Source organism: Danio aesculapii, chromosome 23, assembly GCF_903798145.1.
Source record: "Danio aesculapii chromosome 23, fDanAes4.1, whole genome shotgun sequence".
In the NCBI taxonomy this organism is placed as follows: Eukaryota; Metazoa; Chordata; class Actinopteri; order Cypriniformes; family Danionidae; genus Danio; species Danio aesculapii.
The window spans coordinates 24,086,941-24,113,900 of NC_079457.1; the positions used below are offsets into that span (position 1 = coordinate 24,086,941).

Sequence of the window (26,960 nt, forward strand, 5' to 3'; positions counted from 1 at the left end):
CAAATATTTCATGTTTTTTTTAGATGGTGTGAGTGTGAAGATAGTAAGTGTTTGGAATAAACATTCACATAACATATTTTTGTAGTAAGGCAAAGTTTTCACAGACGTTTATTTACACATTTTGTACATTTAAAACCTTGCATTTTTAAAAATACACTTCTACATTTCTGTTACAGACCAGATATGCCACACTTTATTTGTGATGCTTCTAATTAAGCAATAAAAAGCAGTTACAAAGATTTTATAAAGTACTCATCTGAGTCCCCAAACATGACAATGGATGAAATACATTTTAAACAGCCTCAAATACTGCCCTGAAGCAATATTAGAGTTGTTGTGAATTAATTTAGTGTGCGTTAAGGGCACTGAATTTGCCGTTTGGGACAAACTGAAAGTGTAAGAACTGGGACAGGCCCTAAATCTGAGTTTAAACTTACCACTTACTCTGTCTGTGAACTTTCATGAGCTTAATGACTGGCTTCTACCCTGCAGGAAGTGGTAAGTCCATAAATAAAGACATGGGGTGGACAGAGAGCATGGGAAACCAGTGAAAACGATTAGTTACCCCAAGCCTCCCACTGTCTGAAATTTTGAATTAAGTTAATTATTACAAATTACTTTAAAAGAAGTAACACTTTTGAAAAAAAAATGTTAAAAAATAATAAAACCACTTCTAAATAAATTAATTTTATACATCTTAAACATTTATACATTGTATTATACTGTTTCTGTGCATACATGTTACCACTCTCTACCACAGAAATGGAGCAGATGGTAATAATTGCTGTCTAAACCTGAGTTTCACAGCTATTGAGAAATCCTTTCACATGAGCAGTTTAGATATTTACATAAGAATATAAAAAGCAAAAGTAAAAAATGTATTTGTCCACAGCAGCTTTCATTAATAGGAGTATTTATGATGTTCCCAGTCATCTTAGTTCACAGTCCTCACATTATACTCAGCTCCTGCGCTTTTTCGGTATCAGAGGTGGAGTGTGATGAGGCAGTGTATCTGGCATTTTATCAGGCTGTGGGAGAAAAAAAATATATAATACAGCTTTTCTCAAATGCTTTGGCTCAATTCTGGATAAAAATTTCTATTTTCAAAACAATAAGCTTAGATCTCTGAACAATTAGCTTATTGTGAAGAGTGGCATTTCTTATTGATTTAATCAAATTGCAAATGCTTTGGTGCATGTGTGCAAACAGTAAGTATAATTGTCTGTACTTTGAACAAAAACTAATTGCATATGGCTTGTTAATCAAAACTGATGAGTCGATTACCATTTAAGCTGTCAAACTCCTTACAACTTCTCAATCATTTTTTATCTTTTAAGCCATCACATTTAAATCTGTTTATTCAATTATCAAACATTTGTATATCTATATCTTTACACCAAAAATATTTGACATCGACATTGTTTGTAATGTCTACTAAATTGGTAAGTGACCTGTAGTTGCAATACAATTTGCGTTATTTATTTATCAATCAAGTTATATATATATATATATATATATATATATATATATATATATATATATATATATATATATATAGATATAGATATATATATATATATATATATATATATATATATATATATATATATATATATATATATAGATATAGATATATATAGATATATATAGATATAGATATATATAGATATATATAGATATAGATATATATAGATATAGATATAGATATATCTATATCTATATCTATATCTATCTATCTATATATATATATATATATATACATATATACATATATACACGCACGCACGCACGCACGCGCACACACACAGTTGAAGTCAGAATTATTAGCCCCCCTTTGAATTTTTTTTTTTGTAGGAAATGTTCACAGTATGTCTGATAATATTTGTTTTATTTTGGCTAGAATAAAAGCAGTTTATAGTTTTTTAATGAACCATTTTGAGGTCAAAATTTGGTCATTTAAGCAATTTTTTTTTTCAATAATCTACGGAACAAACCATCATTATAAAATAACTTGCCTAATTACCCTAACCTGCCTAATTAACCTAATTACGCCTCTAAATGTCACTTTAAGCTGTATAGAAGTGTCTTGAAAATATCTAGTAAAATATTTTGTACTGTCATCATGGCAAAGATAAAATAAATCAGTTATTAGAAATAAGTTATTAAAACTATTATGTTCAGAAATGTGTTTAAAAAAAAAATCTTCTCTCTGTTAAACAGAAATTGGGGGACAAAATAAACAGGGGGGCTAACAATTCTGACTTCAACTGTATATATATATATATACATACATATACAGATTGCCCACATCACAATTAATACATTCACAATCCTGAACTGCAGTAACATGCTTGTGGAAGAGCAGTTGAAAGAAGTGTAATCTATGGCAAGGCCAACAAGAGCAACAGGATGTCCACCAAGAATAACGTTTTTCATAGATAATATTCTGTAGTTTTTTGTTGTAACATAAGAAATATGAAATAAACAATACAGTAATTGGACAAGCAAGATTGCACTTTGCATGCAATACATTTGTACACAAATATATTTTTATTTGTTTAAATACAAATGTTTATTTATTTTTTTGTGTACTATTGACTTTTCTCAACAAATATCAGATGTTTTTTAAAGCTTCAATTTCTATTGTTGACTGTCATGGTGAAAAAAAATAAACATGATTTTGAGCAGTTTGACTCACACGATGACAAATGCACTTTATGTTTTGGTAAGCTTGGCCAAATTACTGAGCCAATAACTAGGTTTTAAAGCATAAATGAAATATTTTGGGTGAGCAACTACATTTTGCAGACATGCAATAAAGTTCTGAAGTTCCAGCAAACAGTTTTGAGATTTGCTCTTACAGTTAAGAGAATGTTAAGTCGGTTTTGAAAAATGTGCCAAAGCAATTGAGAAAAACTGTAATATATACTATAAATAGTATCAGTCATATTTTAGGCTGTATTTACATCTTGCAGCCTAAATTACAATAATTTAGTTTACAATAATGAACACAATGGAGCATTTGCATGAAAAATAATAATATTATAATGATAGCAAGAATAAGTAATATAAATATAAATTTAAATGTCCCTATATTGTTTCAACATGCTCAGCAGGGATGCAGGAAAACATTAGGTCAGTGGTCAAAAACCAGCAGATCTATAAACATGTGTGTTCACTATTTTTTTTTCTTGTAAACTATGCTTTTATTCATTCATTCATTTTCTTTTCGGCTTAGTCCCTTTATTAATCTGGGGTCGCCACAGCGGAATGAACCGCCAACTTATCCAGCATATGTTTTACACAGCGGATGCCCTTCCAGCTGCAACCCATCTCTGGGAAACATCCATACACACTCATTCACACACATACACTACGGACAATTTTGTTTACCCAATTCACCTGTACCACATGTCTTTGGACTGTGCGGGGGAAACCGAAGCACCCTGGTGGAAACCCACGCGAATGAGGGGAGAACATGCAAACTCCACACAGAAATGCCAACTGACCCAGCCGAGGCTCGAACCATCGACCTTCTTGCTGTGAGGCGACAGCACTACCTACTGCACCACTGCATCGCCCAACTATGCTTTATCTAAATATGCATAATCTACATAAGTCAAACTAGACTCATATAGAGCAGTTTAATAGACCACTAGATACACGAGATGTCATTGAAATAAATATATTTGGTTCAGTGATACTGTATGAACGCTACAGAAAACCTTATATAGTAAAAATTGCACACTATATGTACTTTTCACAATCATTCAAGCGTTAAAAATGCCATTATTGCATGAATGAATGGTCAAAATACATTAAAGGCTTTCTGTTTTAAGTTGAAAGTGGTGTCAAGAAAATCCAAAAACTGCAGTCTTGCCTGTTGTAACTGGAAGATCCAGCTTTGATAGTCCTCAGGGTAAATACAGGAGACAAGCAGAGGCTCCATCAGTTCACCTGGAAAATACATCACTCATCGTCAGCATAAATCAGCATAAAACATGAAGATTATACTGTACAGCAGTTTAGAAAACACAGAGAAAGTGACCTGCATGAACCATCACTTTAAGCGTTTATACAAAAGCCTGATAACTTACAAGTGTATAGGCATTTTGTATGACTTGCATCTTTAACAGTTACAACAGAATGTAGCCGATAAGAGGAACATTGAGAAGCTAGTGTGTTTATCATCACATTAGTCACAAGTTTTATGACTAACACACATCACTTGATTTCTGAATTTTAAAACAGCAAAACAAGCAATGTATGCAAATGTGGCACTCTAAATGTTTATGAAAGACTAATATCTTACCTCAATATCCAATTTACTGTACAACTATATCCTACCCCAATAAAGTTAAAGTTACCCTAATGGGTTAATGTTATGCAAGAGTATTTCTTGTCTTCACATGCATGACCAGTCATAATGAAAAGACTGATCTGTCAGACTCTAAATAATGTGTAGAGTGTAGGCCATTACCACAGTGTCTAAATACTATGGATTCCCTCCACAAAGTTCTGTTGTTATAATTACCAAGTGATGGATTTTCATTTATTTGTATGCATATTAAATGTATATACATTTTAAAGGTTTGTCCAAGTGGTTTTTTAAGAACACGGATTGTTTTCACAGATTATCCCTAACTGAATTGTGTATGACTCTGTCTTTGAAAATATTTAAACACATGCATAAAATCACATTTGCATTTTAATTCTGTAATATGAACTTTTTTGTCAACACAATAACTTTTTGCCTACCCATCCCCTCTAATATAACATCGAAATTTTTTTCTCTCTCTCTTTTATAACATTTATCTAGATTTTTCTATTAATATAGTACAAGATACAAGATTGTCCTATTAAAATCAATGTGATTGGTTAAAAGTAATGAAAAAGTATTAAAGGGCACCTATTTTACCCCTTTTTTAAGATTTAAGATAAGTATTTTGTGTCTCCAGAATGTGTGTGTAAAGTTTCAGCTCAAAACACCCATCAGATTATGTATTAAACATTTCAGAATTTGGCGTTTTCTCCTCTCACAATGAAGCTGTATTTGTTGTCTGTGCTTCTAATGCAAATGAGCTAGTTCTCCCCAACCATCGCTCCCACATGCACAGTGTGTCTCTATCTCCTGCAGCGTCAGATAAACAGCACAGTGACAGACAAAAAGGAAGCATCTCATTCATGTGACGTTTGTAAGAAATACTACAGTAAAAACTTTCCCCAATTATTATTTGATGTATTTTGTTGTGGAGTTTATTCAAGCCTTTCTGCAATGATAAGTCACACACCATGTTCATTACAAAATCTCACACACACACGCACGCATGCACAAACACACACACAAACACACACAAATACAGCATGAAATTTAACTTTGGACTGTTTTTGCATGGCAAATGTGACAGGATGCACATTAATATCCACTGCTGTTTGGACATCCGTTATGTTAACGTACAAAATAAACCTGATTTAACATCCACAAATTCGGAACTGAACCATCTTCATTCATAATTGTACTGGCTTTGGTGATAAATTACAGTGATATTACTGTCTTTACTGTATTACAAACATGCACTGTTTTAAAAATGCTTTAAACTTGTAAAACTCATTCTTAATCACATTTGATGATGATTGATGATCACAGAGAGCTGAACAGATCTTTTAATCTGACTTGCTTTGCGGACATCCTGTCTTGTTGATATGATTATACGTTACTATGAAGACATGTAAATACACAGCTGTCAATCATTTCGGTGGGTGGGGACAACCGCACTCCTACATCATGTTACGGTGGGCCTCAAAATGGGAGGGATTTGGATCCTATTTTAACGTCAAGAAATAAAAAAAGACATTTCTTGTCTTTATATCACCCCGATATGACTGTGGAAACACTATACCTACACACAGTTCTGTCCAAACAGCTTCCAAAAGGTGATTTTCATCATAGGTATTATTGAAACTTTTAAAGGCTTTTTAGGAATAATCACAATGTATTGCAGTGTTTTTAACAAGGCCAAATGCTTGAAGACTTCACATCTTAATCTGGCATACTGAAATATTAACTGAAAATTCTTACTATTTATAGGACTACTGCATGTTAACATTTTGCAACAAGGCTCTAATAGTTAACATTAGTTAACAAATCTCATGAATAAAGCTACAAATGCTTTTAATATAGGTGATGTTAATTTCTTAATGCCTATAACATGTTAAAATCAGCGTCGGAATTTGATTACAAGTCATAATTGTTAAAATTAAATAAAGTAAATAACTAATAATTTCAGTGATATATATTTTAAATTAATATTGATATGGTAACTGTAAGGTCTTATTCTCACTTTTACTAATGAGTCTTTATTGTAAAGTTTTACCTATTGCTGTTTTATAATCCTTTTGTAATTGTAATAAAAGCTACAGTAATAACAAAAAGAAAATTTCACATGGGCACAAGCCTAGTTTCAGTATGACATGAGAAATAATCAGTAATTAATGTGCGTATATGCATGAGAAGATGCACATGACAGCACACTTTGATTTTCTATGAGGCATTTCAAACTTTGAGTTGAAACTATCTGGTGCATTTATCTTTAACACCTAGCCCACCAACCCACCCAGTAGCTAGTTTTCACAGCTTGGTACATACCTGTGAGTTCAAACTCCAGTCTGCCAGGCAGTGCCGATCTTTCCATGGCTTTAATGCTCTTTAGTGGCAGACGACCCTTCGGTATAAAACAATACAACTCAGTGCTGTGGCATAGTAATTTTTAAAAATAATTACAAATTTTTAATTTAATGGATCATTTAAATGGATAGTTCACCCAAAAATGTTAATTACCTCCTCATTTATTTTCACTCATGTAGTGTCATATCTTTATAAATTTCTCTCTTCTACTGAACAGAAAAGAAGATATTTTGAACAATGCTGGGTGCCAGCACGAATAGACTTCCACAGAAGATTTTTTTTAAGTAAATGGAGGTTAGCTAACAGCATTTTTCTAAATATCTTCTTTTGTGTTCAACAGAAAAAGGAAATTGGTTTGTGAACAAAGTAAGGGTGAGTAAATGATGACAGAATTTTTATTTTTTGGGTGAACTAACCCTCAGGGGAACACAGTTTGGGGACAACAAAAAACATCCAGGTTAGTGAGATGACAAATGCTTCAGGTTGTGCGCATATTCACCATGCGCATACACCCCACGCAGCGAAGGGGTGTGGCCAGAGGCACTGTTATGTTAGAGCAGAGAAAGCTAAAATGCCGTCTAAGCGCTGCTATTTCCACAGAGCTTGTTCTGTTTCTGCATTTGGGCTTCCAAAGAACAAGACACAAAGAAAGAAGTGCTTACTTTTAATTTTAATTATGTTCCAGAGAATTATAAAAAAAGATATAGATAGCATTTGATAAAAGACTTCCAGAAACTCTCCCAGGTCTGTGCTGGATTTGGCTAAAAACTCCTCAAAGAAGGAGCAGCTCAAACCAGAATAGACAAAGCTGTGGATTGTTAGTCACAACCTGTAAGTATTTTTATTTGTTAAAATGGATCTATTACATACACAGTTTCTAGTGTTCACGGTATTTTGTAGCAAGGACGTAAACAAGGATGTAAACAATGGGAAATGCTGTTTGACACCGTTAACAATTTAGCTACAAAATCACATTAATCTGTCAAACCCCTGAAACAGCCACAATCTTCAGCAGTGCTGCAGTGTCTCTCTATGCGGCTGCTTTCCGTGCATTCTGGTTCTGCATCTCAAATAACAAACCCGCAAAAAATATGTGAACGATTCATATTACTTACACATGCTTATTCTAAATATATGTGAAAGACACTTGTCAGATTTTATTTTAGAGAGCAGGCGTGAGGTTCAGCTGTGTCAGCTTTTAATTTTCTGTCTGATTCAGGCATAAACTGATAGGGCTAACAGCTACTCTGACAGTATTTACACAGCATAGGCACAGCGCATGCTATTAGAGGCATGATGCTTTTCCTGGTGGAGCCAATTGTGAATCACAGCACATAATGTTAGCAGACCAATCAGAGCCTCTTGAGGGAGGGCCTTTTGGAAGAACTAGGAAATATGTTCATGTTTCATGTTAGCTGAGTAGCAGTATATAATGAAAGTAAGATATATGAAAAAATATAGTTATTTCTTTTACTAGTGAAGCATGAGCACACATTGCTTTGCATCATATAAACACAACCAAGCCTTAAAAATACACTCTGGACCACCCCTTTAAGCTGCGGTCAAATGATAGTGATTCTGGCCTGAAGGTCTTTCATAAAAATGCCTTCAAAATGCAGTCGTTTCTTAAAGAAACTGAATGTTTTAAAGCGCACTGTCAGCACTTTTTTTTTTTTTTACCAAGTTATTTTTTCAATCAAATATGGTTCACCACAGACATATAGTATTGCTGATAGTGCAGTGTTCTTGCAGAGTTTGTTGTTAAGTCAGCAAAATGAGCTCACCTCATATTTCACACGTACGCGATGGCAGTCGAGAGACAGAATGAGCAGGTCACAAGGGAAGAGCACAAGCAGACGCTCCTGAGGTCCCTGCAAAAACCGGTTCTGTTGTTTGAAATTGGTAGATTTAGTACCATCCTGAATTACATGGATACCACTCTGTATTTTATCATCTATATGGTGACCTTTGCGTATACGTTGCTGATGTGCACCAGTGAGAGGTATCTTGGATGTCCCATGTGCTGAATGGGGGCTCCTTCCCATTGCATGATGGGAGACCGCAGCAAGTATCTTTTCAGCTCCTCCTTCTTCCAGTTTTCATCACACGGCACCTGGAGTGGTGAAAATAAAACATCTGAGCGATGGTATGAAACCTAAGTCTGTTTAACATTTTTCATTAAGTAAAGAACATTGTATAAAACATTTATGATCAGTAAGTAGACTGTCTGCTTAATATCTGTTTATACTGCTGCTAAACAGACATTTAACTGACTATAAGAAACTTTGGAAGTATATGTCAACTTACACTAACCTTAAACCTTACCCCAACCTAACAGTCTACTTATAATCTAATGAGAACTAGTTGGCATGTAGAGGCAATGTAACTTAATTTCAATAAACCGAACATCAAAATAACATGTGACCTATTAAACTAAGTTTAACATAATTATAAACTGTTTTAAGTCAGTTTAATGAAATTTATGTTAAAATGACTCATAATTTAATATGTTAATATGTTATTAATTAAAAATTTAAAGCAGCCATGTCATTTTTTTACAGTGAGATTACATGCCAGCTATGAAAAAAAATTTAGACCATCTGAAATGCTCAATTTCTGTGGAATTGCAACTTTTGGCTAATGTTTGGCTATTTTTTGACAGTGCATCTACGGTAAATATAAAATGAAAATGTTGACATTTAGAAAATGATTATTGCATAATAACAAAAAGGTGGCCATGTTTTTAGACATGCTTTTATCTGTTAGTGCACAGAATGTTTACAATTTTGAAGAAATCTGTATTTGGTTTATTAATCATTCATTTTCCTTTGGCTTAGTATCTGTTTTACAGGAATGAACTACCAACTATTTCAGCATATGTTTTACGCAGCGGATGCAATTCTAGCTGCAACCCAGTATTGGGAAACACACATACACGAAATCTGGAATGTTTGAAAATTCATTTCAGCAGTTTATTTAATTCATTCATTCATTTTCTTTTTGGCTTAGTCCCTTTGTTAATCTGGGGTCGCCACAGCGGAATGAACCGCCAACTTATCCAGCATATGTTTTACGCAGCGGATTCCCTTCTAGCTGCAACCCATCACCGGGAAAAGCAGTTTGTTTATTTATTTATTTATTTATGGAGACTACATTTTTCATAATGAAATTAGATCTTTAGAGGCAATATTCAAAAAGTATAATAGGGAAACATATTTTAAAAATCTGCATTAGCTGAAAAACACCATAATTAGACATTTTCATTGATGACATGTTATTGAAAAAAATAATGCCTTAAAATGATACATAATTCCCTGATTCTCCCTAATTTAATTCTGGAAGTTTTCTGAAAATATTTAGCATTTTAAACACATGATTTTTGTATTTTTTATTTTGTATCGTTAACTTTTTTCCAACTCAATAAATTTTGCTGAGTTTTTTCTTCTTATATTTCTCAAGGTTTTCCTATTAAAATCAAAATAAAACTAAACACAAAATAAAAACTAAAACAGGAGTTCTCAAACTGGAGACTGGAGGTCTGGTGTCCTGCAGATTTTAGCTCCAACTTGCCTCAACACACCTGCAATGATGTTTTTAGAAAGCCTAGTAAGAGCTTGATTAAGTGAATGTGTGTCTGATTGGGGTTGGAGCTAAAATCTGCAGGAGACAGGGCCTCCAAGACTGAGATTGAGAACCCCTGGGCTAAAAGTAATCAAAATCCAATCAATAACTGATTGTTTATTAGATCAGTGTTTCCCAACCCCGTTCACAAGCACACCCAAGGCACACCAACAGTACACATTTTCAACTTCTCCCTAATCAAACAGACCTGAATCAATTTATCATAACATCAGAAGAGACTCTAACACCTGAAGTTAATGGGTCAGAAAAGGGAGAAATCCAAAATATGTACTGTTGGTGTGCCTCCAGGAACAGGGTTGGGAAACACTGTAGATATATAGATAATAAATTATTGGTTGTATCTAGATTATCTTGCTAACTACATTTTCTATGTCATGTAATTTGTATTCAAAATTAGGTAATCCACAACAGGCAAATTAAAGCTACAGTAATTACCAGGTATGAGAGAGCACTATGAGACGGGCTTAGCTGTTGTCTTAAAGACTTGTATCGCCTGTCCTCAATGTTCTCCATCCAGTTTTTTGTTTCAGCAGCTCCAGCACAAATGAAGATCTTTGAGTCCACCATGGGTCCTAGCGTACATCATAAATACAGGTTTACGATGATCAGATATTTTTGTGATTTCAAAGTTGTCATAGTCATGTTTACTTAGAGATTTAAGCTTAGTTTCTTCCCCTCAGAGAGGCTCTTACCAATAATCTCAAACATATGTGGAGAACTGGAGTCCTGCTGTGGGATCAGATGCACTTCAATGGCTGAGAGAGGAAGAATACCCTGTGACAAAACACAGAAATAACTCTAGACTCAGATATTTCCCAATGCTTATACGCAAGGTTCCGTATGACCTTTCCAGTGAGCGCACAAAAATTTATTTCAGTGTAAGCGGCTCTATAGATCATTAAAAATGCTTTTCAATAAATGTTTCTTTGAATAACTATTAAAAATTTAACATTTTATAATAACTGCACACTATGAATCATTTATTAAGCATTATTAAACAGTTAAGCTGGTCACACTGAGCTTTTCCTCCCATAGACTTCCATTCATAAGCACGCGAATGCGTCAGACCGGAAACGCAAGGTCATGCGACAAGTTTCGCATGTTGCTGCGGTGCAAAGTTCAAGCTTGGTGAACTCTGACCTGCGAAATCGCATCGCTTGACTGCGTGAGACCCATCGAGGATCAAAACAGGACCTCTCTGGACAGAAATTTAAAGCATGGAGCAATCGCTCGCTTTTTTAATGTCTAATCATCTTGTTTAACCCCGCCCATTTTCGTAGCGCCACACGACAGAATTTCGCACACACAAAGCCCGGTGTGACCATAGCTTTAGTTCATCCTGTCTTAAGCATTAACTCTACATTAATAGATATTAGCAAGCAGTAGTCTAAATACAGCCACAAACGATGTATTCTTGACTTATAAACTTATAATGTGCTTAATGATTGTATTTGCATACCTTGTTAGTTAATTTCCATTTTTAAATGAAGTATTGCATTATTTACAAAACAGGAATTTAAGAAGAGTTGGTGGATTTTGGGATAATTCAAAACGAGTAATTAAATGATTAATAAACTATTCAACTATTATTTAACATTTATGCATCGTATTATAATAATTAAAATTATGTTAATAAAGGCTTTATTAATACAATTTCCTACAGTGTTGAGAGCACATCTAAAGTGAGGACAATTAAAGGCTCATATACTGTATACTCTATATTAAAAAAAAAAAATGAACAAATGACAGAGTGATTCAGAAGAAAAAATATTGGTAACACTTTAGTTTAGGTCACAATTCACGATATTTACTACTGGCTTATTACATGTGGCTTATTAACTGTTGTTAATTGTGTATTAACACATGAGTTGTTATAAAGTATGATCTTATTCTGCATCCCTAATCCTACCCAAAACCTAAACCCAATAATAAACAACTTATTATTAAGCTAGTAGTGTTAGTTTACTAAAAAGTGATATGGTACGGTTCGCTTTTCGGTACCTTTTGACTGTGGAAAACAGCCATAAAAATGTACCGTACCACTCAGTCCTAAACTAGAGTGTTAACAGCATATTAATTTCAAGACACAAAAATGAAACTGTACAACTGTATAATATGGGGGGGGGGGAATGCAGTCTTACCCAAAAATAAAATGACTGTACTCTTAACTAAGCGGTTTGTAAATAACGCAATACAATTTAATAATGAAAAATTCAACTTTGACATGGATGACAATAAAATCAAGCACATAGTTATGCTTAACCAATTATGAGCTAACTATTTGCTAATGCTTAATAAATGATGTGTAGTTATTATAAGGTTTTACCAAAATGGTTCTTCTATGGAATTTTACACAGTCTATTGATTCTTACCTCATATATAAAATCATGATTGGAACTGTCCAAAGCGAGGATTAACAAGTGGAAGGAAAATAAAACCAGATATCTTTCACTCATAACCTGCAGACAAAAATCATAATGAATAATACAAAGAATATAAGAATTTAGCTGAATATTCTCATTAAAGAATATAAATTTAGCTGCAAAATGGATAGGAACCAAAATATGAAGTAAAAAAGATATATGTTTATCAAAGTAGCTTAGCTCGGCTCATGAACTGTGTAGTATGAATCAGGTTTCTTGATTTCCTACCTTTGTGTACCCACTGTGTAAATACACAGAAGACGAGTGGATAATGTCGCCATAGGTGTGTGGAGCTTGTCCTTCCCATTCTCTGATAGGCTGAGTGTACAGTCTATAATGAAGCTCTTCTTTTGTCCAGCCCCAGACCGCTAGCTGTGAAACAAACATAGAAACATGATTTCCATGGAATCCAGTAAATGTTTACTGTTTAAGGCAGAGTGACATGGAATATGGCAAATGTCGGAAAAAAAGAAGCAAAAGTAGGGCTGTACAACGTGATGTGGAATTGTGTGTTAATTAAACCACAAAAAAAATTGATTCATCGATTCAGTGGTGTGAAAGGTGCAGTTTTGTTCCACATATTGAAGAATGTGTGAATCCCAAGCTTATTTATCTTAAAATGTAACCAACTGAAATATTCAAAATAATAAAACAATATAAATTAAATCATGTTATATAAAATGTCTAATGAGCTCTACTTTTTTGTTATTTTACAGATTAATGTTTTTAGAGTGATTTTTCAGAATTAAACGTTCAGAATTAATTATTCTAATTTTTTTTAATAAAACGCGATCTTTTAAGGTAATATTCGAAAAAGTTTAATAGGGAACTTTAAAAAATATATAAAATACAACATAATTAGACTATTTTTTTTTCATTTATGGCATTATTGAAAAAATATACTACAGTATATATTAGTAGTATACTATAACTAACAAGAAATATTTTGCCTAACTTAGAAATATTTTGCCTTTCAAACATGCAGAAAATCACAAGTATCTTTTCTGCCAGCCCAATAACTTTTTGCCTACCCAACCTGTGTAAATGGTGCAGTTTTGTGACACATATTGAAGAATCCCAATGATATTTTTCTTACAATTTCAATTATTTAAACAACAATGTATTATTATATTTCTTATTATGACAACCATATTAAAGGTTTGGTATTTTTTATTTAGAAAACCTGATCCCTGTCATTTCTACAATATGAAATGTAAAAATCCCAAATCTTAATATCTTAAAACTGAAGAGAATACATGTACAATGTCATATTTAAAAGGAGATGCTTTAATTGGTTGTTAGTTTTTAAGCTTAAAATAAAATAGCTTATATACAAAATAAAATCCTTGCAAATATGTTGATCACACTTTATTTTAGTGTACAATTCATGCTATTAACAAACTATTTACACACCGTTAACTAAGACTTTACATACTGTCATTAAAGGAAAATAAATCAGCTGCTTTTTAATAGTTAGTATGGTTGGATTTGTGTATTGGGCAGGTTTAAGGATGTAAAATAAGAACATCCTATATAATTGCTAATAAACAGTGCATCTTAATAATAGGCAGGTAATAATCCATTAGCAAATAGTGTGAATTATTATGTTGAATGCATGTGCAGGGTACTAAATTATTTTGAAGCTAATGAACACATACTTGTGAATTGTTGTGCTTTGAGTCCCTCCTCGCAGAAACAGGATCCGGATCCTTGCACAACACACATGAAGCAATGCAGATAACATTGATAAACCCTTATTCAGTGCAGACATTGCATTCATGTACTGTATCTCTACATGAATAATCAAAAATAATTTAAATACTTTAGTGCACATATCCCAAACAAACACTCTACGCTTTATAATTTATGGAACACAGAAACATACATGCGCCAGATATTTAAGTATGCAAAAAATATTCGTCCACTGTGTACATGAATTGTCTATTTTGTTTGCTTAGTGGTCAGAATAATTTTTAGACATGTCATTACACCCTTTACCACTTCCTGTTTAATGTGTTTACTGGCTAACCTCCTGCTTCAGGTGTCTCACAGAAGGGCAGCGCTGAGGACCTTCATCTGTGCCATTCCTTGTGGAAGTTTGTAGGCGGTTTTCAGCAAGACTCCAGAGCCTGAAACAGCAGATGGCTGAACAGTGTCAAATCACTTTATCTTGCAGCATAACAGATGAGGATTTGAACATAAATGCAATGCAAATTGCTGTGCTTTGCCCTGGATGATAGATTTAGCGGGGCAGAAGCATTGCTTTTCTCTACCAAGTCTTTTACTTGAATGTTAATGCACTTTAAGGTTAATCTGCTAAAAAACATTTTGTCAACATGGAGGGTGGGTAACGATAACAGGTATCGTTGCTTTTTATTGCTTCATGTAGTAAATAGGAAACTGTTCAGTTATCAACATTCTTTAAATTTTAGTACACTTTATTCTGATGGTCCTCTTTAGACATCTAGTTGACTTTAAAGTGTCTTTACAAGCAGCTGCATGTGAACTTCCATTAATAGAGTATCAGTAGAGTTGATGTTTTGATGTTGCAAAATGGGTGACATTATTGGCATTACATCACACTTTAAACTAGTCTAGTATTTAAAGGATGTGACATGGTTATTATTTTTGATGTCTGAGAACAGAACTTTTTGATGTCACAATCACAAACACCTGCAAAAAAGAAGTTCTACTGTGAAAAATGGGAGAAAAAAATATGAGAAACAAACTATAGTAAGTACAGTAGTATTTTACTCAAATTGTAAGAATTCACTGTAGAAAAAATGCTGAGGTCCACACAAATCCTCCATGTTGTCCCATCACAAATTAATTCAGGTAACTGTTAAGTTGAATCAACATAAAACAATTAAGTTGTTCCAAATAACCTTAAGAATTGTGTTGTTTTTAGAAATAAGTAGTTTGAACAAGCAGAAAAGGTCTTTTTTTGAACGTCTGTGTTTCTGTTTATTACCAAACTTTTTTTATTATTATTTAATTTTCAGTTGCAATGTGAGTTTATGGGTGTTTCCCAGTGATGGGTTGCAGCTGGATGGGCATCTGCTGCATCAAACATGCTCATTATGGCGGTTCATTTTGCTGTGTCATCCCTTGATTAATAAAGGGACTAAACAAATGAGAAAATGAATGAATGAATTGACAGTTGCATGTTGTGCAGTGCCACCTATCGTGGAGGTATGCTTTTACCAAAGGCAATCTTTTTCTTCAATACACCTCATCTACCACCATCTGTTTAGCAAGAAAGAGCCTTAGCCAGATTATAATCTTTTGGGGTCCGCAAAAAGAAATAAAACATAACAGAATAGAGTCTTTTGCATGCACCAGGTAGTTACAGGAAATAATTTACTTCTATACACTTTACACTTTTCTTTGCTGCATTCACACCTTCATCAAATTTAAAGTGATGACAGCTAGCTGACAGCCACATCAAGTGCTATATTCATCAGAAATCAACAACTCTCAGTTCCTGAGGTCTGTATGCACCAAATAAAGCAAGTACTTCAGCCAGTAGTTATGGGAAACAGGGGTCTGTAACCATGTGGGCGAATTCACTGTTATTAGTTGTGCCCTTTTAAGATGAAATGGATGTACTGTACAATACTTAGTTTTCCAGAACCAAAATAAACATGAAGTCTAGTCTGGGAAACTTTTGTATCATTTTAAATTTCCACAAATTCAGTTGAATTTTTTCTATAGCGCTTTTTATAATTGTGTCAAAACATTTTAACATAGATGAAGAAGAAAAAGCCATAACAATATTTCAGATTAGGGAAACTTCCATCAAGTAGTAGAGTAATGGTAGAGAATGATGGTGTAGTTCTAATTAAATAAAAACTGATTCAGTTCAGTCTAGCATAAATGTCACCATTGAAGTTTATTTTATTTTAAATCATTGTAATGAAGTCAGCGTCGTCACAAATGGCAACCTGTCAGTCTAGTCAGTCTGAACAGTACACACTAACAAACATTTTGTATGAAATTTGCTCCCTAAACGTTGCTTATTTCTTCCCCAGACCCTCTGTTCCCGCTGCTTTTACTTATGCTGCTTATTGGGGAAGTGCCCAGACATAAGCAGCTTACGGTGGGAGGTGAACAACAAGCAGACACCTGCCATATGACCCTCGACGGGTGCTACTCTTCAAACTACACTCACAAAGCCAATATAGAGTCTTCAACAATATAATGCAAGAACCACAACGGGTAATTTAACTTTATTACTTCTCCAAACAGACCACCAAGCATATCTGTGCATGTGCGTTAACAACCTGTGCGTATTTCACCAGATTGGCCGTTGTCTGATCCCCATTTTTCTGCTAGTTTGGCCATAAAGCTTATGAGCTCTGATTAACTCCTACTCTAATCCCTACAGTCTCCTAATGAGAGGATTGAGGCTTCCAACTCGAGTAAGACAGCAGACTGCTCAAACACACTTGGCTCCTTTAATTAGCTATACTAGTTGCATTAGTTCTGCCTCATTTGGTGTAAGAGAGGATATAAGGAGATCTGTAGCTGCAAGTCTGCTGCCCGGCCAAGGTAACCACAGGATAGAACAACTCAAACTTGAAAAAGGAGTTTCACCAAGTTTCATCAGATGCATTTCGAACAAACAGAATTGAACAGAACAGTTAGAAGGTGTCCGGAAATTACCTCCTGACTGGTGGAAATTTGAACTGGCACCATTAAGATGACCCATTAAAGGCATAGTTCACTCAAAAATGTATCTTAACTCAGAGTTTCTTTCTTCTGTTGAAGACATTTTGAATAATACAGGTTGCTGGCATTCATAGTAGGAAAAAGTAAAGTCTAGTTGGTGCTTTCTATGTATGAACATTTTTTTAAATATCTTATTTTGTGTTTATCAGAATAAAGAAGCTCAAATAGGTTTTGAACAAGTCAAGGACAGTACACAATGACAGAATTTCCATTTTTAGGTAAGCTATCCTTTTAAAATGTCTACATAACTATACATTCACATGATAATGAACAATTAACTATCTATTTTCTTTATCCAAACCTCATGTGGTTTTTTGAATTGTTATCAAACATTACCTAACTCCCTGAAAGGAGGAAGTTCTGCGGCTAACTATAGAGCTTGTTTTGTTTTTTTAACTGAAAAGCATGAGCAAAGAATCAAGCAACTCTTACCCTGCATTGGAGATCTCCAAGAGTTCAATCTCATCTGGGCCCACTTCATCGGTCCCTGTATGCCTTTGGGTCACACTGCAGCATCCCATCGCTCGCCTGCACCTTACCTCTCCTTTCCACACACACGTTCCCAATGGCTTCTCCTCAAAACTACACACTGAGGGCCATCTGGTCACCCCCACAAACCCCACACCCCGACTGACTATAAGCAGGGTTCAAAAACGAGATGAGCAGAATGCAGGAAATGACATTGGAGAGACACTGACAGTGCCTTAAAGAGGAGCAAGTGCTGTATGAAAGAATCAAGTACAAATGCTGCTCTATTTCCTCCTGTTGGTTTGAATGGTGACGCAGCAGTGGGCAACACAACTTCCTCAGTTTGCAAGTGAGCTTGAAACGTTTGTTTCGACTTTGATTTTGCACAAAGGGAGACGCAAGCAGCATCAGTAAAGCAAATCCCACCTAAGATGATTACACCTCACAAAAGTAAGCAAAAAAAAAAAGTAGTCACAACAATCAAACCACAGCTGAGACCTGTGTTTACTGGCGGTGAGGAGCATGTTAGCATGTTAGGGGTCTAATCTGGTGTTTGTTTTGTCGCTTGTGCCAGAGATTGAGGAAGAGGGAGGATCTACAAAACCACAGGCACAAAGCTGGGTGGGTGTCTAAACTGAAGTCAAGAGAACTTTCAAAGCACTTCAAAACGTCATTGAAAATGTTTGTGAGAGTTTGTTTAAAAAAAAACTAATTGTGAAGAGCGGAAATATCGTGCTTTATTTTTTATGCTGTGGTGAAGGCATAACCTCACACAAACACATTTTAACAGCAGGTACTTTTCTATGTGGGCCAAAGATAAAAAAGTCTTCTAAGCATCTAAAAAATGTAAGTGTGAAGCAGATTTTTTACATTACATATTGTCAGAATATACACTATAATGCCATTCTAGCTAACCCTAGTTTATTTACCAAAAGAAAAATAATGACATAAAAATTGCAGTATATTAAGGATCACTCGATGATCAGGAGTTCCACACAATTCCTTCATGTTGTCCCAGCACAAATCGATTAAGCTGACTTATTTTAAATACGTAGTTTGAACAAGCAGCAAAACCTTTTTTTGAGTGAAGATTTAGCTATACATTTTAAAGGGCATCTAGGTTAGCCCTTTTTTCAGATTTATTATAAGTGTTTTGCATCTCCAGAAAGTGTCTGTAAAGTTTCAGCTCAAAACACCCATCAGCTTTTTCATTATACCTTTTACAAGATTCTATTTTATACATTTTTGCACCAGGGGGCTGTTTTGTCGTGCTGTGCCTTTAAGGCTAGTCCTCCCTGCCTACCGTTTCTACATGCCTCTCTGCGTGCCTTAATCTCCTCCCTCGGCTGCGTCAGACAACAGACAGACATAAAGGAAGATCTCAGTAAGAACTTTACCAATGAGTATTTGTTGTGCAGTTGCATCGATGAGTCACACACAATGTCGTACCGCACTCCTACGTCAAGTTGCGGTCGGTCTGAAAACCGCTCCAATTGGTCCACTGTTTTTATGTTGTTAAATTGAAAAAAAAAAGGACTGTGTGTGTTTATATCACCCCAATATGTCGGTCTATCCACTATATCTACACATATGTCTGTCCAAACAGCTTGAAAAGTAGATTTTTCACCATAGGTGCCCTTTAAAGGATTTCAAATATGATAAAATGTAGCATGCTTTACATAATAACAAATCACTTATTCTTTTTAAAGTGCTCCATTATGGATTATGAAAGGTTCATATTTAGATTTAGATATGCATTTATTTTGGCCTTTTTTGCTAAATAACTTCCAAACAAGTCACAGAATACAACATTTTTTTAAATTCCTTCTTTGCTTAGTCTGATGAGCCAGTCTGTTGTGAGTGGTCTAATGGTCATTTTGGAAAACAAACATCCATCACCGTTACTGGATTACGGCTTTTCAAATATAAAATATATATAGTTTATGAACAGACAACATGGCATCATTTTTACCTTATCAATACATGCTAGAGTCTGACAAGGAAGCATTCTTCAATAAAATATATTTTCAAAATGCTGATGAACATTGCTTCAATAACAACCAGCCTGTGAATTAGTTTGCTAATTGCTAATTAGTTTGAATTAGTTTCCTGTAGTTTATCACAGCTCTAAGTGAATGAAAACAGTTTTAAGCTTTAATTCTGAAAGAGCACAATGTATAGTTATTGTCTATTTAAAAAAAGGCAACACAGAGTCATTAAAATGAGCCCTTTTCAAAATGTTTTCCAAGCTGTTTTGTGTTGATGTTCAAGACAACATCATGACGAGAAGTTACTGCGCTTTGCACTCTGAGGGAAAATCCTATTTTTTTTTATTTTTGTTATACGTCCAAAGTACAAAGTACAAAGTGTGGCAGTCATATTTAAATGAGTCACAAGTCACAATACAGTTAATGATTTTTGTAATTTACAAAGTATTTTACACCGTATATTACACAGTATTTAACTGTAATATGAACCGTTTTTTTCTGTAGGACAATTATGGAGTATGTTACTGTAATTCAAAGTTGCATTGTGAAAATGACTTTTTTATTTTACAGTAAAGATATACAATATTCTAAATACATTTACAGCAAGAAATATGATTCTGTAAATACAGTATTTTTGCTGTAATTGATTTACAGTAAATTACTGGTGAACTGCTGCCAGTAAGTTATTCTACAGGAAATTGCTAACAGTGAAGATTTGGGCTTTACTTATGTGGTATTTGTGTAAAAAGGAACTTTTTATAGCCTAGTACTTTGGACGTATAACAAAAATAAAAAAATAGGATTTTCCCCCAAAGTGTAAAGCGCAGTAACTTCTCGTCATGATGTTGTCTTGAACATCAACATAAAACAGCTTGGAAAACATTTCGAAAAGGGCTCATTTTAATGACACTGTGTTGCCTTTTTTTTAATAGACAATAACTATACATTGTGCTCTTTCAGAATTAAAACTTAAAACTGTTTTCATTCACTTAGAGCTGTGATAAACTACAGGAAAAGTAATTTTTGATAAACCATATGGGTCAGAAAAATACATTTAAGTAAATTTATTTCATTTAACATACATTTTAACATTTGAACTAATCATTAATATTTCAACCTCAGTTAACAGTTATATATTTATTCATTGAAGCAAAACATGAGTTTTCATAAAACATAGAACTTTATAATTCTAAAGCATGTATGTAACAAATACATATAAATATACTGTATGATAAACAGTATATAGTTAGTCAAAAATGTATAAAAAAAAAATATATATATATATATATTATAAGTACTTTAATTGTCAACACATTTTTAAACATAATAGTTTTAATAACTAATTTCTAATAAATTTTTTTTTTTTTTTAGTCTTTGCCATGATGACAGTACATAACTTTTTCTTTTTCTAGCTATTCTGCAAGGTACTAGTCTTTTTAGGTACTGGTAGCAATTTAAAGGCAATTTATCAGGTTAACTAGGAAAGTTAGGTTAATTATCAAAGTCATTGGACAACAGTGGTTTGATCTGTAGCCAATTCAAATAAAGAAATCTTAAAGGGGCTAATAATATTGACTTGGGAAATATGTGAAAAAAGTATTAACATTTCCATAGAAGGCTAGTTTTCCTAATGATTTGCTTTGACACGATGCTTCTGGTGACTAAGAACAAACTCATGGAAAAAAACAGAAGCAAACTGCCGTTCTCCTAAGAATGAACTATTTTTATTTTTATTAAATTTTAGCACAGTTGTCATCCATCCTCTTCCTGTTCTTTTTCTTTAGGTTCTTTCTTCATGTCCCTGCAGTTTAAGGAAGTCTGGCTCAGCCAAATGAATCTTGGTCATCTTCAGGTTGCAGCTCAAATGCTCCATGTTGTCAGTCTGTCGACTCTGAGCTCCAGCTTTCGGTGAAGAGTTTGGGCCTTTATTTATGGCTAGTGTTACACTTTTCAATGGCTGTGGAAGAACACTTACATTGGATATGCACTTGCTGAGCTGCAGCTCCACACGGACTGGTTTGGGCTGCTTCATTTCATGAACTTTTAAAAGAGGTTTCTGGGATACAACTGCTGTAGCTGATTGGTGTTTTATTGGTAAGCCCACAGGTTGTTGTAGAAGTGGACTAGTATTGGACAAAGAGGAAGAGAGGATGCTGGTGTATGGGACAGAACATTTGGTTTGCGTGTCAAAGCTCTTGCTGCCTCTATTGGTTGATTTCCCTGTTTGTGTTGCTAAGGCAGAGTTTTTGTGGGTGGAGGTGCTTTTTGGGTGGAGGGTTGAGAAGGGCACTGTGGTTTTATGTCTCTGTTTGGTTAAGGTCACAGTCTCACTACTGTATAGCAACAGAAAGTCTTTTTGACTCCGTAAAGGTAGCAGTTTTAGTCCACAGCAAGACTTATTGAAGATTTCCAACGAAAGGTCTGAAAATGAAAGGATGTGACATCTACAACAAGTGTTACCACACCTCATTTTAACATGTACGATTGTGACCAATATGTTTTCACACCTTTTACATGATTGCATTATACTTAGTAGCTGAAACATTACAGTACGTTTACTTCATTTAAAACTACATTTCACACTGCTGCAGATGCACTGCATTTAAACATATGTTAAACAAATGTTGTGCATTTAGAGCTGTTATTTCTACAACAAAGAACTCACCCAGAGTCTCAGTGACTGTCTGTGGTATCACATCTTTCAATACTTCACAGTTAGTATGCAGGGCAGGGTTACAATTCATCTCTAGCAACCAGACCTGCCCCAAAAAAGCACATCACAGTCAAATGACTTCACAGGTTACCAAGATAAAAGGAACACTTTCCACACATGCAAGCTTAAAGTGACCAGAATAAAAGCATTTTGTAGTTATATTATGTAACAGCTATGTACTTACATTTAAAAGTGATTTCAAATTAAGTCTTTACTTTTACTCAGGCAATACAAAGCTGGACTCTTTGCATTCAAAACTGTACCTACAATTTGAAAAACCTAAGTCATTTTTTATATATATTTTGTTTTTGTTTGGTTACAGTTGTGTTTAGAATCAAAACATTAGGCGCAGAGCTGTGTTTGTTAGTATGGTGTTGTTGGTTTTCACTCATAGACTGTGCAGCGTGTGAATGAGCATTTGTTAAATAAACAGTGTCATTATTCATGTGTATAGAGGTTTGTTTGAAACATTTTACAGTGATAATGGCAGGCTGCAATATCAAGCAATGATGAAATAATATGTGATGATTCTACATGTAGGAAAATCAGCAGAAACTGTGAGGTTTGATTGTGCTGCACTGGTTGAGCTCTTCAAAAATGGACTGATATTCCTAACCCAGCAGCCTCAGAGATGGGCGGCGGAGCAGCAGTTCATGAAAATTTAAAGAAATATGTAGCAAAATGGCTAACTATGGAGTGGACAGAGGTGTTTATTTACACTACCATCGAGAAATTTATCCAAAGTAAGTCATAGAATTTTCATTAAGACCCTAAGAATTTATATCGATGTGTAAAATGGGTATTTGATGTGACATTTAAATGAAGCATTTGGTACACTACACTACACTTATTATGTGCATCAAATTACATTTGTAATTAATTCCTATCATCACACAGTAGACACTTCGCTTACACCTTAATCCATCAAACCCATTGCACCATAACTGCCTAACTGGTGCCCATTTCCCATCTCAATAGCACCAGAAGTGTTTTGTAATACAATATGAACACAATAAGTATAATCATTGCATTTCTTTTATGATGTACACTACTGGTCAAAAGTTTGGGGTCAGTATAATTTTTAAATGTTTTAAAATAAGCTTTTTTTTTTATCAAAAATACAGTACAAATTGTAAAATTGTGAAATGTTTTTACACTATAAAATAACTGTTCAAGAGTAGTTTAGAATTTAATTTAATGATTTATTCCAGTGATTTTAAAGATGAATTTTCAGCTTCATTACTCCAGTCTTCAGTCACATGATAATTCAGAAATCACTCTAACATTAATTATTATTGTTGTTGTTATTAATAATAATAATAATAATATTAATAATAATAAAAGCAATAATGACTGGAGTAATAATTTCATTTGAAACTATTTACAATAAGTAATAAATAAATATTTAATAAATAAGCATTCAACAATTTAACAACTTTTTTTTTACATTTAATAAAATGTTGATGAACAAAAAAATTTTCTTTAAAAAACATGAAAAAAAACTGACCCCAAACTTTTGACTGGTAGTATAGGTACATATAGTTAATGCCACTCAATACAATGTGGGACATATTTTCCCCCTAATATTACATTCAATATGTAAACACTGATTGAAATGATTAAACTAGAAATTTGTTCAAATTGAATAAATAAAAAAATACATTATATGAATTTATAAAAGTATCAAGGCACTGAAGTGAAGTTCATCATGAACTTTGGTTTATTTTATGTCATGTTTTGAACTGTGAAACTTGACAACTGTTAACATCAACATGCATCCAAAACAGGTACGTCGTGGCATTTAGTAATTCTATAAATAGTCTATATTACGATGTATGAAAAATAGCTGCATAAAAATAAGAGAATAAAGAGCTAAATGTGACCACAAAACCACCTATAAGGGTCCATTTTTTTTTGGAAATTGAGATTTATTCATCACCAGAAACTGAATAAATGAGATTTCCATTGATTTGTGGTTGATATATGGTAAATGATTAGGACAGGATAGTAAAATATTTCATATTTTATATTATATCTGTAATACTACAAATACAGCAATTAAAAAAAAACTTGAAAATCTGGAACCTGAGGGATAAAAAAAATCTAAATACTGAGAAAAATCGCCTTTAGATTATCAAAATTCAATTCTTAACAATGTATGTCACTAATTAAAAATTACATTTTGATATGTTTAACAGAAGAAAATTTGCAAAATGTCTTAATGATCTTTAATTGATATTCTGATTTTTGTAATACAATAAAAAGTTTATTTTTACATATTTTTATCTATTCCCACAAATACACCCATGCATAAGGCATTGCGACATTTAAACATACACCCTTTCCCCCCTGAAGTAGCAATAAAAATCCACAACTCTCCAACTTGCAGTTTACCTTTTCCAGCACACTTTCAACAGCAGATGGCAGTCTTACTCTATTCAACATGCTCGATTCATTTTACAGTAATTATGTATAATTATATCACCTAAACCACTGCAAATACATACAGGGTGCGGTGATGACAGTTTAAACAAGATTACATCCTGACATTAAGTGTGCAATGCATGTACACATCTCAGCGCACATAAATGACATTATCTCTAATGCAAGATTTTAATACGCCGTTATCACTTTACGTGATGATCATTATTCACATGACGTGCAATATCTTCCGATTTAAATGTTGTTAGTTGTAATGTGTGAATCTGTAATGATCTGGTAACCAGGAAACCAAGATGTGTCTGGTCGAGGGAACGCATGTTTACACTGGCAGAACACAAGGCTGCCAGGCAACTGCTTGGCGCGGATTGAATTTAGGATGCTCCGTAGGGGACAACCATAGACTGGGGACAACCAGCCCCTGAACATCTCGTTTAAAGAAAAGAATCGTGCCAGCATTAGAAAACTGTACCGTAATTGTCTCGAAGATACTAAGGAGATTACAGAAGAGATAAATACAGACTTTTGTGTTTATAATGCGTCTTATCACATTCAGTGGATAATTTGAAAACTAATCTCCTGGGTCAGATGGAATTAATCTTGTCAGGCTTCACACACACACACACGCGCACACACACACACATGCAGTACGTACACACGCAGAGACCATACAAACATTGTTTTTTGTCTCACCTTGAAATCCTCGTCAATCAAGAAGTCGCAGCCAATTAGGTCAAAGTAACCAAGTTTGCAATCCAGCTTGGCTTTGACAGCTTGAAAGCAGTGCATGATAATATGTTGCATTCTTTTCTGCAGAAATACAAAACGTTTGGTTAGAAATATTGAAAACTGTAATAAAACAGACTTCATATTCACCTGTCAAAAACAAATTTCGAGATAAAATACTGGGCTAATTTAATATGCTTTTATTTGCCGATTCAGTTTCATCTTTCTCAGTATATTTGGTGAGCATCCCTTTTAATATTTTATATAGTCCCAAAACCGCTGTTGCCATGACAACAGTACATCTGCATGCTTTCAAGTCATTTGAATAAATCTACATGAGGCCATTACTTTAAAAATACCGACATTTATGTGAAATTCATAGTCAGATTAACATTTTCAGTTCATTTTATTTGATGGAAATTTATGTGAGTTATAAGCTATAAGAGAGGCTGTTATTTTATTACTGTGTTTTTATCAACCGTTCTGCTTTTATAAAACAGTAGCCACACAATATGAGCATTAAAGGTAATACTGTATGTATTATTTTATTTTCGACATACGGTGCTCAGCATAATTGAGTACACCCTATTTTGAAAATTAATATTTTTATCCATTTCTCAGTGAATATATGCAATGTATTTTGGTGCATTTAAACAAAGCAGATTTATTTAACAGATATATTTATTAAAATAATATTTTAGTCACCAAACATATTTAGAAATGTAAAAATTTGTATTTAATATTTTTATATAACATATAAATTTGGTTGTACTTGTTTTTAGACTGTTATGGTAAGTTATTTTTTTAGATGATCTCCAGATTTGGCTTCAGTACTGACTAATCTAATGTATATGCACACATATAATATTGTAGAGCTTCCTATTAAAAATATGAATTTAAAAGATAGATTTGTGAGGGGTGTACTTATATATGCTGAGCACTGAAGTTGTCAGCATATGGATCAGGGTCAGGATCATATTATATTTGATATACAATTAATATTCAATATACAATTCATATATAATTTAGAGGTGACGCGGTGGCGCAGTAGCTAGTGCTGTCGCCTCACAGCAAGAAGGTCGCTGGTTCGAGCCTCGGCTGGGTCAGTTGGCGTTTCTTTGTGGAGTTTGCATGTTCTCCCCGCA

At 33.9% G+C, this 26,960-nt stretch overlaps 2 protein-coding genes across 6 annotated transcripts in view; both read right to left on the minus strand.

The window, feature by feature from the left end:
- Positions 1 to 671: 671 nt before the first annotated feature.
- LOC130217739 (uncharacterized) lies at positions 672 to 18,624 on the minus strand. 2 transcript variants are annotated; one of them, XM_056449927.1, is made up of 12 exons: positions 17,914 to 18,624; positions 14,780 to 14,879; positions 14,409 to 14,459; positions 12,979 to 13,122; positions 12,700 to 12,786; positions 11,020 to 11,101; positions 10,763 to 10,899; positions 8,652 to 8,798; positions 8,470 to 8,556; positions 6,647 to 6,722; positions 3,881 to 3,957; positions 672 to 1,028 (listed from the first exon to the last, which is right to left on the minus strand). In XM_056449927.1, exons 1-12 carry the CDS (start codon positions 18,000 to 18,002, stop codon positions 960 to 962), a joined length of 1,146 nt encoding a protein of 381 aa, XP_056305902.1. In that variant the 5' UTR covers positions 18,003 to 18,624; the 3' UTR covers positions 672 to 959. The 2 variants fall into 2 exon arrangements, with proteins under 2 accessions (XP_056305902.1, XP_056305901.1); XM_056449926.1 differs by having other exon boundaries at positions 8,470 to 8,571.
- Positions 18,625 to 21,639: 3,015 nt separating this feature from the next.
- Positions 21,640 to 26,960, minus strand: part of ttll10 (tubulin tyrosine ligase-like family, member 10) — a 35,167-nt gene continuing 29,846 nt past the window's right edge. For all 4 annotated transcript variants that reach the window (XM_056450053.1, XM_056450055.1, XM_056450054.1 and 1 more), the window contains 3 exons: positions 25,783 to 25,899; positions 22,603 to 22,696; positions 21,640 to 22,358 (listed from right to left, as the gene is read on the minus strand). In XM_056450053.1, coding sequence (XP_056306028.1) covers positions 21,718 to 22,358; positions 22,603 to 22,696; positions 25,783 to 25,899 — 852 coding nt within the window. In that variant the 3' untranslated portion in view covers positions 21,640 to 21,717. The remainder of the gene's footprint in view (positions 22,359 to 22,602; positions 22,697 to 25,782; positions 25,900 to 26,960) is intronic.